Source organism: Alosa pseudoharengus, unplaced genomic scaffold (genome assembly GCF_046254945.1).
Source record: "Alosa pseudoharengus isolate Yale_2024_CS ecotype anadromous, Long Island Sound unplaced genomic scaffold, YU_APseudo_1.1 YU_APseudo_1.1_scf_11, whole genome shotgun sequence".
In the NCBI taxonomy this organism is placed as follows: Eukaryota; Metazoa; Chordata; class Actinopteri; order Clupeiformes; family Clupeidae; genus Alosa; species Alosa pseudoharengus.
The window spans coordinates 10936264-10954254 of NW_027468576.1; the positions used below are offsets into that span (position 1 = coordinate 10936264).

General features: G+C 45.4%; 1 protein-coding gene across 1 annotated transcript in view; it reads right to left on the reverse strand.

Annotated features, from left to right (window-relative positions):
• The window catches only part of agbl4 (AGBL carboxypeptidase 4), a 356944-nt gene that overhangs the window by 203525 nt on the left and 135428 nt on the right, over positions 1-17991 (reverse strand). Inside the window, exon 4 of the mRNA XM_076277992.1 lies at positions 15242-15336. Coding sequence (XP_076134107.1) covers positions 15242-15336 — 95 coding nt within the window. The remainder of the gene's footprint in view (positions 1-15241; positions 15337-17991) is intronic.

Sequence of the window (17991 nt, forward strand, 5' to 3'; positions counted from 1 at the left end):
CACACACACACACACAGACTATATTGGAAGGCTATTAATCTATTTGTTACATGTTCTTCCCATTATTTCTGAAATAATCCTCTTTTACTTGGTCTGCCCGTGAATGCTAATGGTCTCGTCTGAACAACAGCGCTCCACAGATTATTCAGATTGAAGCCCCCACTCCCTCGTCCTCTTTCTGTCCCTTGCTCACACTCTCTCTTTCACGCTCTCTCCCTTGCTCTATCTCTCATTTTCTCTCTCTCTCTTTCACATTCCCTCATTCTCTTTCTCATTATCTATCGTTTGCTTCCTGTCTCATTCTCCAACTCACTCTCTTTCCTCTCATTTACTCTCTTCCACTTTTTACTCTCCTGTTCTATCACTCTCGTTCTACCTATATTCTCTCTGTCTCTCTCCCTCCTTTTTCTCTCTCTGTCTTCCGTCATATTTTCTTTTCTTGCAAATGTGATACACATGTGAATGAATCCTCTTGGATGAAACCAGGACTGGGAAACGAGGTGTGGTGCGGTTTTCATCTAATAAATATAATTCGGTAATTACTTTCTCACAAAGGCCCAGAGTCGGCTCCGAGCAGGTCGCTCAGGAATGAATCGCCCCACCACGCAGCCTGCCGCTTCATATTTTAGAACCCGCTAATGACCTCCAATATTTGTCACGTCCAAATGGATTCCTTGCTTTCTCATCCCCCTCCCGTGTTCTCGCGTGCGGACTTGTGAAACACGATTACGGCTGATGTCGACGGAGCCCGGGCTATGCTCGCGCGTCATTGGGCGACGCAAGCTTATCTCTTATCACTCGCCGGTGTGGGTGCTGAGAAGCACACATTTCTTCAGCACTCCTGTGAAATGTCAAATGAAAGGTCCGATGTTAATAGAAGAAAACCAGCGAATATCAATTACAGACTGGAATACTATCAAGGTCCAAAATCGAAGGAATTAACTGTATATAAAAGATCGCATTCAGGTCTCTTTCAAGGGGAAATGCTTTCAGAAAATGACTTTTTTTTCACAAGAACATGCTCCTTTTTCACCTACATAGAGGTAACCCACTCCGCCAATGGCTTTCTACAAGTCTGAGATATTACCAAGACCGTCATTCTTCATTGTTAGTCCAACGTGCTCAATCTCATTCAGAACAAATGTGGCATGGGGCACTGACGCGACACGGTTTCAAAGAGTTATGCGACACTACACTATGTTATGTAAGACAACAATTTATAACTTTAGATTTATGCTTTAGAAAAATGGGAATGAGACTGGTGTTTGGAACGGGGGAGGTGATCGGAAAAAGAGTGTGTGTGTGTGTGTGTGTGTGTGTGTGTTCTAAAGCTAGATGAGGAATGGCAGGGGGCTTGGTGTTGGGGTGGGATACCAAAGTGGCAGGGCCTTGACGTTTTTTATGAATCACGTCTGTTTGGAAATGACTCATTAGGCCGGGCTTTATTGCTCAAATTACCAGAGCCGCTCCTTGTCCTGTTTGCCCTTAATTAACAAGCATTCAATTCCCCTATTAATTAGTACAAGCTATTAGCTATTTGACATCACTCTTCATTTGTAGACAATTAAAGAGCCTATTATTAAAAGCATGCCACACAGTGACTTGTCCAACTGCTTCATCAGCTTGATGTGTTTGGAAGATGTCTTCTACACACGAGGAGGAGCCGGAAGGCAGAGGAACAGTCCTGGGCTCCATGGCTCTTCTGCGCCTGCTGGCTAAAGCTCAGCCCCACAGAGCCTTACTGCTGATCCAGCCTGGAGGAAGGACGGGAGGCAAAGCTACTCTACTCGGAGAGAGAGAGCGGCTCCTGTCTCTAAACATGGCACCACTTCAGGAACAAGGGAATCAACAGACAAGAGGAGAGGAGAGAACAGGGGAAGAGAACATGGGAAGAGAAGAGAAACAAGAGGAGAAGAGAAATTAGGAGAAGAGAGGGAAGAGAGAGGAGAGGTGAGAGGAGAGGAGATAGAAGGGAAGAGAAAGGAAAAAGCAGGGGAGGGAAGAGGAAAGGAGAAGCTAGAAGAAAAGAGAAAAGGAGAAGAGAGGAGTGGAGATGACAGGAATAGAGAAAGCATAGGACAGGAGAAGAGAGGAGTGGAGATGACAGGAATAGAGAAAGCATAGGACAGGAGAAGAGAGGAGGGCGGGAGATGGCAGAAATAGAGAGGACAGGATATGATAAGAGAGGAGAAGAGAAAAGAGGAAAGGAGAAGAGAAGAGGGAGATGACAGGAATAGAGAGAAAATGATAGAAGAGGAGAGGAGGAGGGGAGATGACAGGAATAGAGAGGGTGGGCTGAAAGAGAGAGCGGTGTGGGGGTGAGTGCAGTAGGGGCAAGCCTGATCTTTTGCTTTTTTTGTTCCTTCTCTGCTTTCATGGGGCGATCTCCCTGGAGACCCGGCTGCTGTGTGATGCTGGGCTGGCCATGGGGGGCTTAGCTGCAGGGTTGAGGCCCGGCGCTGGCCCCCTGTTTGGACTGGAGCGGCAGGACTCAGTGGGGGAACAGAAGGCCCTTAACAGGAACTCAGCCTGCTGCTTGTTACCCCTCCCCTCGCTCTTCCTCTCTCTCACACACACACACACACACACACACACACACACACACACACACACACACACACACACACACACACACACACACACACAGTCGGAGAAAGTGAGAAAACAACACTGAACAGCACAGCTTCCCTCCCCAAGCCAAAAGCCATCACTATCTCTACCTTTTCCTCCCACACTACGGTGTTTCATATCTTCTGGTTCAGACAACACACAGCCAATAGTCTCTGCACGGCAGTTAAACAAACTCCTGCACAGACCTTCTAGCACGTCTCCTTCCACACAGAAGCACTCTCCCAGTAGGACTCTCCATTCTCTGCTGGATGTGTAGGGGGAGCGTGGGAATAGCTTCAAACACTGTTTGGCAACTGCTGCCTTAACCAAAACAAACACAAAACAACAAATCTGCTCTCTGTGTCTTCACTAGACGTGCCATGGATCCTGACCAGACATGACAACTATTCCCTGCATTCCAGTGAGACAAATTCATTGGTAGATAGTGAAGCATCTCTCTCGAACACTAGCAGAGTAAACGTGGGAGCCCTGGTAAAGGCAAAGATTGTCCAGTCTCATTACGCCACAAACCCTGCAGTCCAGAGATGTGCCTCTGCATCAGGCCTCCAGTCCATCCCCTCCTAGGCTCCGGTCAGTGCTTACCGGAGGGCATGGAGTTTATTGAAGAGTGGTTTGTAGACGGAGCGGCAAGACTGTGTGGCAATGAGGATATGGAGATAATCAGGCTAATGCATTCCTCCCAGACCACCGGTGCTTTTTCCATTTCAACCTGAAGGGCCCCCCGCACCCCCCACCCCCCCACCCCACCCCACCCTGCTGTAATCACAGGCCAATGCCAGCCATTACCAAATTTCTGTAGAGACTTTCAGGCTCTTTGTGCCAAGGGGCCCACCCACCGCCTCCTCCCAAACCCCACTCAATGTCTGCAGAGGCATTCTCTAAATTGAATGAGCATCCTTCAAACTCGCTGCCCTGTCGGTCCACAGCACTCCGCCTAAGTGTCTTTTGGAGGGCGTGAGATACAGAGAGCGCTTCCGTCTGCCAAACAGACTTATACGTCAGCCGCACGGAGCGGAGAGGAGCGGAGAGGAGTAGAGCATCAGCTCTTCCCCCATTCTGCGTTTGTGTCTGCTGTTGTTGTCTGGGAACAACAGAGCACAGAGGCTGACTACGCCTGCCGCAAGAGAGCCGGGGGTGGCCCGGCTCTGGGCCGGAGGTGCTCCCATTGGTCACACAGCTCCGGAAAAAGCCTGAGTATGCACCAGCTCATAATGGTGTCTATAATGAGGTGGAAGGAGAGGGCACTGAGGTTGATCTCAGTCCATTCAGAGGTATTACTGCAGCAGCAGTAAAATAAATAGACTACTCCCCGCTGGCCTGCCTTGTCCACTCACAAACCCTGCTTTTTTTACAGGCCCCTCACTGCCACATATAAACGTGGGGAGTGTAAGCCACAAACACAAGCCTGCTGGCTAATTGCTCTGGATGAAAGGTCAGAGAGTGTGGAGATATTCTGACTAAATGACATTGGATGCACGTCGTGGTCTGTGTATTTCAAGCGACACAATTCCTCAAGAATGACTTGGCAGCTAATGTCATTTGGGTTTATATTTGACAACTAGTGGGAATGACATGTGTGTGTGTGTGTATCTCTTCTTTATGTGACTGTACAAAAACTGAGTTAAAAGATCTTACTACAGTATATCATCTTAATCAAATCAAACCTTAAACATATCTTAGGAAATACAGTAGAATGATAACTTTTTGGAGATATAAGCCAGGTCCACCTGGGTAACCTTTCCCCAGGTGAGGCACAGCTCACTCCTGATCAAACAGTGCAGTGGGTGAGGTTAGCTGCTGGCATGGACACAGCGGGGTACAGCTCAGCTCAGGTTTGCCTGTGGCGTGGTGACAGGTCACTCAGATCTGCGGCTGTGTGTGTGTGTATGTCTGTGTGTGTGGGTTTGTGAGGTTTTAATGGTCTAATGACAGTTGAGCAGGAGGAAGGCTAAGCTGTGGTCTATCTTCACTGCAATAGCACATCATGGGCTGGTAATATTATGTCTTTGCAAAAGTTTTTTTTTTCTTTTTTTTTTCAATCACACAGGATGGCGTGAACTATTTGACAACCAAATAACTAAACTGAGAATATATTCATTTAGACTTGAAGACTTCAGTTCATTAAAAACATACATGATTGAAAGCGTATTGGCATTTATGGACACTATAAGCTCTGCATACGGCATATGGAGGACTCCTGCACGAAATGACTAGTTTCCAGAGAGAGACCCCCCATCCTCGGCACCAGGGTGCAGCTTAATTAGGTTCCATCTGCATGGATGCTGCTCTGCATTCAGCTGGGTTCTAGCGAGCCTGCCGAGGAACCGTGCTGGAGTGGGAGACTCTGGGGGGGGTATGTGCATGTATGTGTGGGTGGAGATGTGCGTTGGCGGCGGCAAACAGAGCTCTGTCCTAAGGGACGGCTGGTGCTGGTGGTGATATGGGGGGGGGGGATACCTCCACCCCCCCCCACCCATTACTCTGAGCTTAACAAGTCGGGGAAGCAGCAGGACCTGTCGTGACTGACAGAGCAATTACGGCTAGCATGGGCTCTGACGGCGCCACAGACATCTCCAAATAGAATTTCACTATTTTGTTGCATCAGACATTTACAGGAAGGATTTGGTAGCAGGCGGGGGTAAAAAAAAAGCAAGAATTGCTAGACTGACTCCAAGAAGCACTGCTGCTGCTGGAGCATTTGACAGATTTTTTTTTCTTCAACTCTCCTTATGAAACATACCCTTGTTCAAGGTTAGCTTTTCCCTAACTGGAGTTTTTACTCTCTTTCTCTCTCTCTCTCTCTATTTTTTAGGCAACCACTTGCTGTGTTCTAAGGAAGCGCACTCACGCCAGATGTGGGCCGGCCTGTCTGTGAGTCGGCTGCTCGCTGCTGTGTGTTTGCGGCAGTCAGGCAGTGTGTTTCCCTGGGGGTTGTTATCTATTTGCTTTGCCTTTAGGGATAAGCTCCAACTCCTCCGCTCCCAAAGGGGACGTGACGGAAAAATTCTATCTCCCATATCTCACCAGGAAAGAGAGAGAGTGAGAGAGAGACAGAGAGAGAGAAATGGCTTTAGGAAGCATAATTTTTTTTTAGCAAAAATAGCAAAAAATAGCAAAAAAACAAAAAATAAATCATGCAAAGCAAACTTTATAAAAACTCTCTATGCATCAATATGTATAATTTGGTTCCTGCGCCATAATAATTGGCTGCTAATTGTGGCTGTCACCGTGCCTAAAATGTGCAGTGCTGCTCGGGTGAGACAGAGAGATGTACTGAAAGACTCATTACTCTCCTTCCTCTCTCATGAACCAGGGAGCTCCCCACAGCATCTGTTGACTCCGCCGCTCGGCAAAGCCGGCGCGCTAAACCTGGATGCCAGCAGCCGCCCCGCCATCACGCACACTGACTTTTTAATTTGCTTCGGAGAGAGGGCGACGATTAGTAATTCTTCGCTCGATCAGTTTAACAAATAGGCCCGACACGAGAGGCCCCTGCGGGTTTGTCTCCTGGTCCGGAAGGTCGCCACCTTCAGCGAACGAATCAAACAAAAACAGACAAACACACAAAGGAGCTAAACGGAGAAATACACCAGTGAACAAAACAGATAAACGCACAGCAGAACAAACAACGAAACCGACAAAATACACACAAGAGCAAACTGACAAACGGAAAAGATATCAAACCCAAATAAAACAGAATTCAGGTCCATGTGCTCAGAGCAGATATCGAAATGGAACAGAGGCTCCTCTCACCTCAAACCTTGCTGTATGCTGTTGGAGGACATCAAGAGTGGAAGACAGACTAAGAGTGGAGTTACTAAGACAAGACTGAAACTGAAATTCTGCTCACAATCAGGCCTTATCACCTAACAAAACGACCCATCTAAAGTGTTAATTAGACTGGAAGACTGAGGCTGAAGAATGTATATGAGCTCAGGGGGCAGACTGATGAATGAAAAGGGACTAAAACCTTAAAAAAGAAAACTGTATATGAGAAAAGATCTGAAGATTAAGATTAAATAAAAAAAGGTGATCAGGAAAATGAAGAAGTAGAAACTGGGCATGAAGACTAGAGAAGATAAGCAGACTGAAGACTAAAGACTAATGGACTGAAGTTTGGAGGAGATCAAGAAGTTGAGGATGGTACAGGAGATCAAGGGAGTGGAGAGCAGGGCACTGAATCCTGATGATGGAGAGCTCCAGGCTCAAGAGAGAAGATTGGAGGAGATCAGGTGATAGAGGATGGAAGAAGATCAAGAGAATTGGAGAAACCTGGAGAATGTTCCTGATGCTGTCTACAAGCAGACGAGATGAATTCAAAGGCTCTGGGATTTGCTTCTGGATTTCCTCCACACGTCCTTATAACTGGGCGCACAAGCACATCACACATATATTCATACGCACACAGGCAGACCCACAGTCACTGAGCTATCTCAGCCTTCAGAGGTGACCTAAGTCCATTAGAGAGGCAGTGGACTTCTCCAATCAGATTTTAGAGGGAAAAAAGAATCCTGATGCCCTTCACAAATAACAGCCACACACCACCACTCCATCCATCTCCTTGTGTGTGTGTTTGTGTGTGTGTGTGTGTGTGTGTGTGTGTGTGTTTCAATTTGATATAGATGGGATCCCAATACGCCGGGGTGTCAAAATGTGTCGTGAAATCCAGTCCAATAGTTATGTCGCCCCCCCCCCCACTCCCCGCACAGCTCAACCTCACCGTCCGGCGCCGGTCCCCACCTGGCTTCCAGTAAGGGGCAGTAAACACAGCGGTCTATCTCCCCTAATGACTGTGGGCTGCTGGAGCGGTGCGAGCGCGCTGCACTTGGCACTGGGCTTTAATCTGATTGCTGTCCCTCATCGGGGGAGCTGAGCCTGGCCCCCAGTCTCAAACGCCTCGCCGGCGCCCCGAGGAAGAATGGCTTTCTGTAGATAGAGATAAAGGTTTCAACTTCTGGGCTAAAAGTGACTTTTCTACTGATAAATACAGCAAAAGCAATCTATTCTCACCCCCCCCTGCACAGCCCTGCTTGCCCCCCCCACCCCCCAAGCCTCTTCCACCCCTTCAGCCCTGACCCTTCTTCTTACTTTTTCTTTTTCTCTCTCTCTCTCTCTCTCTCTCTCTCTCTCACTGTCATTCTCCTTCTCTTTCTCCCATCGTGCATACAGGGGCAGGATCAGACAGTCAAAGCTGACTGCCATTTGCTTTATTTATTCCATATCTATGCTTGTCAAAGAGAGATTACTAGTTTCCAGCCATCGCTTCGCTTTGTACCGCTGATGGAAGGCAGCAGAACGGGAGCAGAAAAATAGAGGGACCACTGCCACCCCCACCATCCCCAACACACACACACACACACACACACACACACACACACACACACACACACACAGAGTCTGGTCCTGGCTGGGCAGGACTGATTAGATTGTTCCGTCCCCCTGTATGCAGATTAAAAGCAGCTTCTAAAAGGAGATGAGGATTGTATTTCACGCTAGATTAGACCAGGTACGCCGGCACTCCCGAGGGGCCGTGAACCCTGAAAAGGAAATCTTACAAACTTCACAAGAGCTGGCGTTCCTCTCCGGGTCTGGCCACAGGATCCGTGTTTGTTCTGTTTCTAGGCTTACATGGCCGATCTGATGGATAAGTCTTATATGCCTTATTCCCTTGAAGGCTTTAAAATAAAAACAAACATCAAAAACAAAGGTGTAAATTAAGGCACGGTGTGTGCACACCGATCATTTACGTTGACAGTGCTAGAGGTTGCGCGTTTGATCTGAAACACCAGCGGAAATCGCAGTGCCTTTGGTAAACCTAGGCATCGGCAACTCCAAAGCCTCAGGTTCAATTTCCAGGTAGAATAATCAACGACAGAGCGCATTAGCGATGAGCGGTGACGTAATGTAATTTCCTTCGGATAACATCAGCACTTACATGGGCTTACGGTGCAAAGGAGCCAAAATGTATTCTGAAATGATGACTAATATGTAAATTGAAATAAAAGCAGAGTGGTAAAATGAATTAGCAGGATATGAGATGAGGTGGTAGCAGTGTACTGCGCACTGACAGGGACACAAACCCTCTGCCGGCGTGTAAACCTGCAGCAGAGAAGCAGGAGACCAACTTCTAGTCTCCCGACGACACTTAATAATTGTTTATCCTCCCTGCTAAGGTAGTTCATGACCACATTAGTTTCCTCCTGGCTGGCAATATTAATTTTGACCGGAGTTCACTTACTGTTTCACACACAATTTAATAAAGGACGCACACTTTTTTCCCCCTCATGCACAGCAATCACGCATGGTGTGTGCATGTGCGTGTGTGTGTGTGTGTGTGTGTGTGTGAGTGGTGAGGCAGTGGTGGAGGGAGTTTAGCAATTTTTCACACCTCTATAATTGCAGAAAACAGCAGAGAGAGAGAAAGAGAGAGAGAGAGAGAGAGAGAGCTACTCTGCTGTTCAACATGAACTCAACAGGGACCCAGCGGCGGCCATCTTAACTCACACCTCTGGACACTCTGGGCACTCTAATGACCCCAGCTCTCACTCATATTCAGGCCTCAACTGTTGTGATTAACACTTAAATTCCACACACTCACATATAATACTAAAAGGTATGCAAGGGAATCAAATATTTTTTTTTACATTTACTTTATTTATATATAGGTTTAGAAAGTCTTCAACTACCATCATGAAATCCCTGAATGAATCGGTAACACTTTATAATAACTACACACAATTCATCATTTATTAAGCCTTTGTTACTTATTAGTTAATGGTTTGTTCATCATTAGTAATTTCTTATTTGTCATCAGTAAAGCATTTGTTCACACAGTTATAAATAGTTTGTTCATAGTAAATAAGCCTATATCTTAAATATGTTTATACATTATTGTTAATACTTAATACATGATGCAATAATATGTTTTTGATTAAGTAATATTTCCATTATTTAACAGTTGTTACATACACGCACTAATGATTAGTTAGGGTGAAGATACATATTTTATAAACAACTTCCTAATACTATAATTAATATTAACTTTTAATATTAACTTTTTTAAAAATTAACTCAGGAGTTACAAATGGTTAGTTAATGATATTTTGTGAGCTCATGTTAATGATATTTTGTGAGCTCATCTGAGGACGTTTTATGCCTTGCAACACATTTACAAATGAGTTATACAGTTTACACTTGCATTTATTAATTTAGCCGACTCTTTCACCCAAAGCGACTTACACATGTCAATGAAATTAAAGGCCACATTGGTGGACGCCGGGGTTTGAACCCCCAACTTTATGGGTTACTGCATGTTAACCTGGCTCCCTGTCCACTACACTACCTCTGCCCAGTGGTATTACAACAGTCAATTCAAAAATATAATATAGATATGCGTGTTTACTATGAACAAACCATTTTTAACTGTGTGTAAACATGATTTACAGATGAGAATTAATGTAGGAATAATGCTTTACAAATAAAGAATACAGCATTTAAAAATAGTTTACAGATGTTTAATAACAGTGTGTAGTAGAAGAAAACAGAAACTCTTGCATAGTTGTAGGGGTTTCTATTTGGGCCAAGGTAGTGTAGTGGATAAGGAGCTGGACTAGCATGCAGTAGCCTGAAAAGTTGGGGGTTCGATTCCCGGCTTTCACTGTTATGTCAATGGCCTTCAATTTAATTGACATGTGTACGTCGCTTGTCTGCTAAATGAATGAATGTGAATGTAATCTTTACAACTCATTTGAAAATGTGTTCCAAGGCATAGAACGTCCTCACTTTAGATAAGCTCACAAAATATCATTAACTAACCACTTGTAACCCCTGAGTTAATCATGAATTATAGTATTAGGAAGTGGTTTATAAAATACGTATCCTCACCCTAACTAATAATTAGTGCATGTGTATATTGCATAATTTATTAAGTATTAACAATAATTCATAAACATATTTTAGATATAGGCTTATTTACTATGAACAAACCATTTATACCTGTGTGTACAAATACTTTATTTATTAAAATTAACATAGGAACAATGCTTTACAAATGATGAACAAAGCATTTTGTAATAGTTTGCAACTGGTTTATAAGTGGTTATTTCATAGTAAATCATGTACTTACAAACATATTTTTTGGATAGGCTTATTTACTATGAACAAACCATTTATAATTGTGTGAACAAATGCTTTACTGATGATAATTTATGTATGACAAGAAACAAGAAATTACTAATGATGAACAAACCATTAACTAATAAGTAACAAAGGCTTAATAAACTAGATGTACCGCATATCGGTACAAAATATGACCGCCGCTCAGTCCTGTACATCCGTTCCGCGAAAAGAAATCACACTTCAATTTGTCTCCATATTTTACTCCATCCCCCACTCTTGAAACTTTTGTGTATGCTTGTTTGGCATGCCTGAGTGTGTGTGTGCGGCTGCACAGAAAGTAGCTTACTGGAGCTGAAAAGGTAAATATATTGTAGAATAGCCAAAGAAGATGTAGCATTGTTATAAAAACGTTAAAATCTCTAAACAATCACAAGTAGGGCAGTTCATCACAGTTCATCCATGGCAACTGAATTGATGAAAGGTCACTTACACCTGTAGGCTACATTGTATTTAGGAAAAGCAAAAGGTATCAGCATAATGTTATTTATTTATTTATTTATTTATAAACAAAAACATCTCTGTCAGTTCCATGCCGTTTTCAACAGCTATCAAAAACAAAGGTCATTTTTGGATGGATGGATTTTTTGTGAATGTTTCTTCTTCTACATAAGATTTTAGTCATCTTTAGTTCATGTGATACTTTATTGTCAATGCACAAATTAAGTAACAGTAGTCTGAAACGTTATTGTTAATGCACAAATTAAGTAACAGTAGTCTGAAACGAAATGCTGTTTTACATCTAACCAGTGGTGCAAATAACTGACATGTCCAAATGGGCCTTGATGAAATGCGTCGCTAGACTGTTCATACACATTTTAACGGGCCAAAGTTGAAGAGCTGTTGTCCGTTATTGTTCGTGCAAATATAGGCTGATTCATGTTCCCTTGCATTGTGTAACTGAGGTCCATGGCTAGTCTGGCTTTCACCAGACCAAGCTCAATCTTTTAAGAAATCAAAAAATAAATAGCGGGCAGATCAGGCTGGGTTCACCAAGCGAGCCTAGTCCATAGGCACCCGATATTGTTCACGCTCTGGCTATTCTAAATGCAAAAATGCATCAGGGAGTTATGACAAAACTGTAACTAACAAACTAGATCCTAATAGAAAGCTGTTAGCTTCCTTAAGCTACAGGTAGGCTTATAAGGTAGGCCTATTTACAACATAAATTGTCAATAAGCTATGCTGGCGACACAAATAAAATCTCCTTTGGAAACCAATGGCCTACACAGTAGCTTATGGTGTGTTGCTAAAGCAGCCATAATGAAATGAAGGTGTCATTGTTTGGATACTTCACACACACGTGCTTTTTAATTTCACAGACTACAACTACCAAGCTGGAATCAAAGCACATCAATTCCCCTCTCACACCCTGCACGCACTTAAAACAAAATAAACAGGCGTCTCAGTCTCACGCATGTATAGGCAAAACTGTATCAGACCGGTAAGATTAACAATAAGATTAACGTACCTGCAGTAAAAACTGTGCCACGGTTCAGGTAGTTATTTAGGAAAAACTGCTTTTTTTGCGGTTCAGGGGGCCCAGCACGGGGGGGGGGAGTGGCCCCCGGGGACGAAACGAAATTTTTCCGTAAAAGTCTAGTGGGGCTACATACCCACCAAATTTCATGTGCCCCGGTGGTTCGGTGTCCCGGGTATCGTTGACCAAAAATTCAGGAAGTAGATGACGAAAAAAAAAAAAAAAAACTTTGACAATCCCTATATGACCGCTTCGCTAGCTTCGCTAGCGGCGGTCATAATGATGAATTGTGTGTAGTTATTATAAAGTGTTACCAATGAATCTTGACTGTTAAATACTCAAATAAAATATCTCCCGTAATTATTGTATTGAATTTGCAAACAACTAACACCCCAACCACCCCCCCGCCAAGAATAAACACAATGATTTCAACGGCACAGAAAATCCAATCCCAAGAGAGAGAAAAGAACAACTGCTTTTTTAAAGCAGCGAGAGACATAAAACAGTAAAAAACAAAGATGGAAATGTCACAGAAGTGTGGGACAGGCAGGTGGGTGTGTGTGTCTGTGTGTGTGTGTGGCGTCAGGCGTGGGGCGGTGGTGGGGCAGGATTCCACACCTAATTGTCTGCTCCCATTAGGCTGTGGCGGAGAGCCTGCAGCCGTCAGCAGCTCCACAGTGCCCTGCCCGCTGCGGCAGATGCCATCCGTTTGTGATGGCTGCCCTTGATCGACTCGTGACAGATGTCAGCGCTCCCGTCGGACGGCTGTGCTCCGCCGCCTATGAACAGCCGCCACCCTCCGTCGCCACCGCCGCCGCTGATGCTGCTGTTACTGCCGTTGCTGCTGCCGCCACATTGCCTAACCCGACCGCCGTGTGTGTGTGTCTGTGTGTGTGTGTGTGTGTGTGTGTGTGTGTGTGTGTGTGTGTGTGTGAACAGTGTCAAGAACAGTTAAGCTATTTGAAGTAGCATGTGCATTTGATCTGTTTATGGAGGACTCTTACCTTTCTAAGACTGTAAAATATCAATCATTAATATCTACCATTGAAAACCTTGGCTACAGATGCCAGCTTATTGTGCTGGTGTTTGGTAGTCTAGGGCATGTACACAGGCTGGTGACCCAGGGACTTTGTATTGAGGGGCTATTGAAAACAAGAGCCAAACAGTTGGTAAAGTACTGCTCAATTTCAGCCATTATAGGAAGCATGTTTATTTGGAAAAGGAGATGTTTTCTGTACCCCTGAGATTGTATTGCCATACATAACAATGTGATGATATGGTTTAATCTGTTTGATCATTCAAAACATTTGATTCCTAATGAAAATTTACTTGTAATGTGGAATTGAATTGAATTGAAGTATCTAAAATGTGTGTGTGTGTGTCTGTCCATCCGTCCGCACACACACACACACACACACACACACACACACACACACACACACACACATACACACACACAGGCAGGTGGAGGATGTGGTGGCGGAGGCGGCACCACCCTTGTCTCAGGCGGTCTCTGCCCATTACTCTCGACAGCCGTCACCGCGCCAGCCGACGGCTCTCATGCAAATGCCCCTGGACGCATCAGCACTCGGATCCTCACGCCTCACACTGATTGGCTGTGATAGGTGGGAACGGGTGGAGTGTGTGTGTGTGTGTGTGTGTGTGTGTGTGTGTGTATAAGTGAGTGAATGGGGGGTAGTGCCGTTTCCAACTTTCACAAAGTTATCACAGATCCAAAGAGGTTATGAACCTTTTCAGGCATTCACGCTTTGTGGGAACGTACATGCAAAACACACACTCTCTAACACAAACGCATATACACACACACACACACATAGAAGGAAATCTCTTGCCAAATGGGACAGTGTGTAATCCTGCAGTGAACTGCGCAGATCATACGCAACGTACAAGTGAAAGCACACATCAAAGCCCTGACTTGATCTTTATCTTAAATCAATGTGCCAAATGTAGACATTAGAAGTGTGGGCTGGGCTTTGGGAGGTGGGAGCCAGTCAGAGAAAGGAGTATTTTTAGCAGACTGAGTGCTCCTTTCAAGTTCCTCTGTCTCTGCATTTGGGTTCTTCATTACGATGCTCCAAAGGTGTTCTAAACACAACCTTGTGGAGGCGAGACTGCGTGAGAGAGAGGGGGGTTCTCCCACCTAGCATAGATCATCTCCCATCCTTCCATTTCTCTCTCTCTCTCTCTCTCTCTCTCAGACAGACAGACACACACACACACCCACACACACATACACACACACACACATACACACACACACACACCCACACCCACACACACACACACACACACACACACACACACACACACACACACACACACACACACACACACACACACACACACATGCACACCTCCACTGGGCTGGCTAATAATTGCACACAATCCGCTAATCAGCACCAGCATCACTGCCCCCCATTCTGGGTAATCATCGTCATGGTAACAAACATTTCACTGGCAAGACCGGCCGCTCATGCGCAACATCAAACAGTATGTTTTCATGGCAGAGGAACATAACGAAAGACACATCCATGCATGGTGAAGGGTCTACACACAAGTTCAACTTCAACGTTAAAAAAAAATAATAATAATAATAAACTCTGAAATGTGAAAAGAGCGTAAAGTAAGAACTTCATATGATGCAGGGATTTCAGGCTTTGGTTTGAGGATGCCTTTAGAATATTGATGCTATACATAGACTCTGAGCGCTATATATTTGTTATAGTGATGTGTTTCCCCTAATGTGCCATAGAAGGTTTCCATTTCCTGATATTGTTGTGATGGTGCTATGATGGCCCCTATAGATGCTTTGAATTACTGCTGGTTTTGTCTACTGGTGGACTGTAATGTTTCTGCATGTGTGTGCTGTCACACAGATTGCCTTCCGAAAACATTGAAGCTTTCCCAAGTAGTCTCTGTAATAAGGGGACGTACCATTTTGGCCGACTTGTTGACTTCACCACAGGAGACATGCCATCTCTGTACAGGCTCTTGGTCTTGCTGAAGTTCACAATGTTGAAGATCACCCTCTGCAAAACAAACGCAGCAGTATTTAGCATTGAGCTCTTACACCAAACAGGAACTTCTGACTCCATTTAACGTTGCTGCAGAAGGAAAATAACTGGATGTTCAAAGATAAGTAACGGTCATGTCAGTTTGATGACAGTTTGCCACGGAATAGAAATTTGTGGGAACTTTTGGTTATTTCCAAAGACTTGTCAATCAGCAGGCAGAGTACATTCAGTGGCACAAAATAACATCAGAAGGACAGAGTCAGGGGACTCTACAAGAGATAACTCCATCAGAGTTAAAACATCTTCTGATAACCTGATGCTTACAGATAGCGTGAGGAGAGGGAGTCTGATTGGAGGCACACTTAAAAGGAGACACCAAGGGCTACGGGAACAAACGAGGGACAAAAAGGAGCTGGAGGAAAGGCAGAGGAGAGAAAATAAAAGGGAATCGGCCCCCCCACTTGATGAGCTTCCAGTGAAATGCACATTCCTCAGCAAAGCAGAGCCTGTCTCCAACACGCCTGCACCATTAATCTGATTCACCGGCATGCAGCACGGCACAGGTAAGGAGACAGACAGAGAGAGAGAGAGAGAGAGAGAGAGAGAGAGAGAGAGAGAGAAAGAGAGAGAGAGAGAGAGAGAGAGAGCAGGAAAAAACAACATGCTGCGGCGAACAGATAAAAATAAATCCCTGCTGGAATATACATATCTGTGGGCAGATAAGAATGCACGGGCGCCTGGAGAGACAGGAGGCCAAACAGATGAGAATGCTGGAGCGGACGGCTAGCCGGTGAGCCAGTTTGGCACTCGCTTGCCCGCCAGCCCCCACGCTCATGCTCGCTTGCTGCCTGGATGAGGAATGCGCCGTGCTTTCCCAGAAAACCTGCACACAGGGCCCTAGTACCGGTCCAGAAACACACCCACCCACCCACAGCCAGCACCGCCACCATCGCCCCCTCCAACACCCCTACCCCCGCCCCCCCTCCCCACCCCACTCTACTCTGTCTCCACACACATCCAGGATTTTTGATTAGGATCAGGTAGAGAGGGGAAAAGAAATGAGGGAGGGGTGTGGTGGGAGAGAGAGAGACAGAGAGAGAGAGAGAATACTAAATATATAAATAATGAAGTGTAATAATATCACCACAGCAGCAAATGACTCCTATTGATGGACCATATCAAATTACCAGCTAAGTCCAGGTGGTGAAAGTTAACAGTGTGCTGCTGAAATCTTATTACATTCCCCTCTTTTCTACCTTCACCTCCCCATCTCTCTCTCTCTCTTCCTATCCCCCCCTCTCTCTCTGCTCTCTCTCTCTCTTCCTATCGCACTCTCTCTCTCTCTCTTCCTATCCCTCTCTCTCTCTCTCTGTCAGAGGAGAGGAGCGGGGGATTGTAGCAGGGCCTGATTCAGACTTAGGTAAAATGACATTTAACTGATGTTCAGACGGGCAGCGGGCTCCTGTAGCGTGGAGATAAGACCATTGCTGCTGGCATTTCAATTACTCTCTACTGCCCCGCACATCTGTTGCCAGCCTACTTTCAGCCCCGTCCTCAGGCATACACACGCAAACACACACACACACACACGCACACACACACACACACAGAGACACGTACCAACCCATCCAACCCAGCCAACCTTCCCTGCACACACACACACACACACACACACACACACAGACAGACACACACACACACACACACACACACACACATGCACACATACACACCTTTCTATTCTCCCGCTTGCATCATTTCCATATCATTCGCACCCGACTAATTGTTATGATTGCTGCTGTTCTTAATGTTGTTTTATCTGTTTATTTGTGACGGCTGCATCTCTAATCTTGCTGTCCAGCAGGTGAGATTTGGGGGGGGGGGGGGTTTCCTCTGATACTCCTCTTCCTCACTCTTCCTCCTTCTCTTTATCTGTCTCTGGTCTCGCTGGAGAACAGAGAGTCTTTAGAAGTGGGAGTGGAGGGCACCAGGGTGTTTCCTCACTCTTCCTCACTCTCCCTTCGTCTTCAGCACGAGCCTGCTTAAACAGGGGGCGGCCCCCATCTCATTGATCCTATATTGAACTTGTTGCTTATACACACACTTCCAGCACACCGTGTTCAATGTCTGATCCATTTGCAACTACAATTCCCTTTAAAAGCATCAAAACATTTTGTTTTCTTTTGTTTTCAGGGGGAAAATCTGTCCACCAAGGTCACTGCATTCACGGAGAGAACTTTCGCAACTCAGTTGCAGTATCCACTCCTAAATCTACAGTACAACCCGACATAACCCTGGTGGGCTGCAAGTTGGCTAGCTTGGCTTCGTTTAACACATGCGCCGCAGCGTCCCTTCATGTCGAGCGTGTCTTTGATGGGCTCTTAACCAGGCGCAGACACTGCAGAAATGAAACAGCAAGCAGCTTACTGGTGCTAATCAGCCAGCATGGACGGATACCCCATCGGCTAGCCGGCCTCATCATCAGCGCAAATGGGAAATGAGATGAAGGTGAGAGAGGCGAGGAGGTAAGGAGGTAAGGAGGTGAGAGAGGCGAGGAGGCGAGGAGGTAAGGAGGTGAGAGAGGTGAGGAGGCAGGGGAAATCGCTCGCTCGCTTTTTTTTCTGTTCTTCTTTCTCTCTTTTTTTCTGCATCTGCAGCTCATTAGCGGTA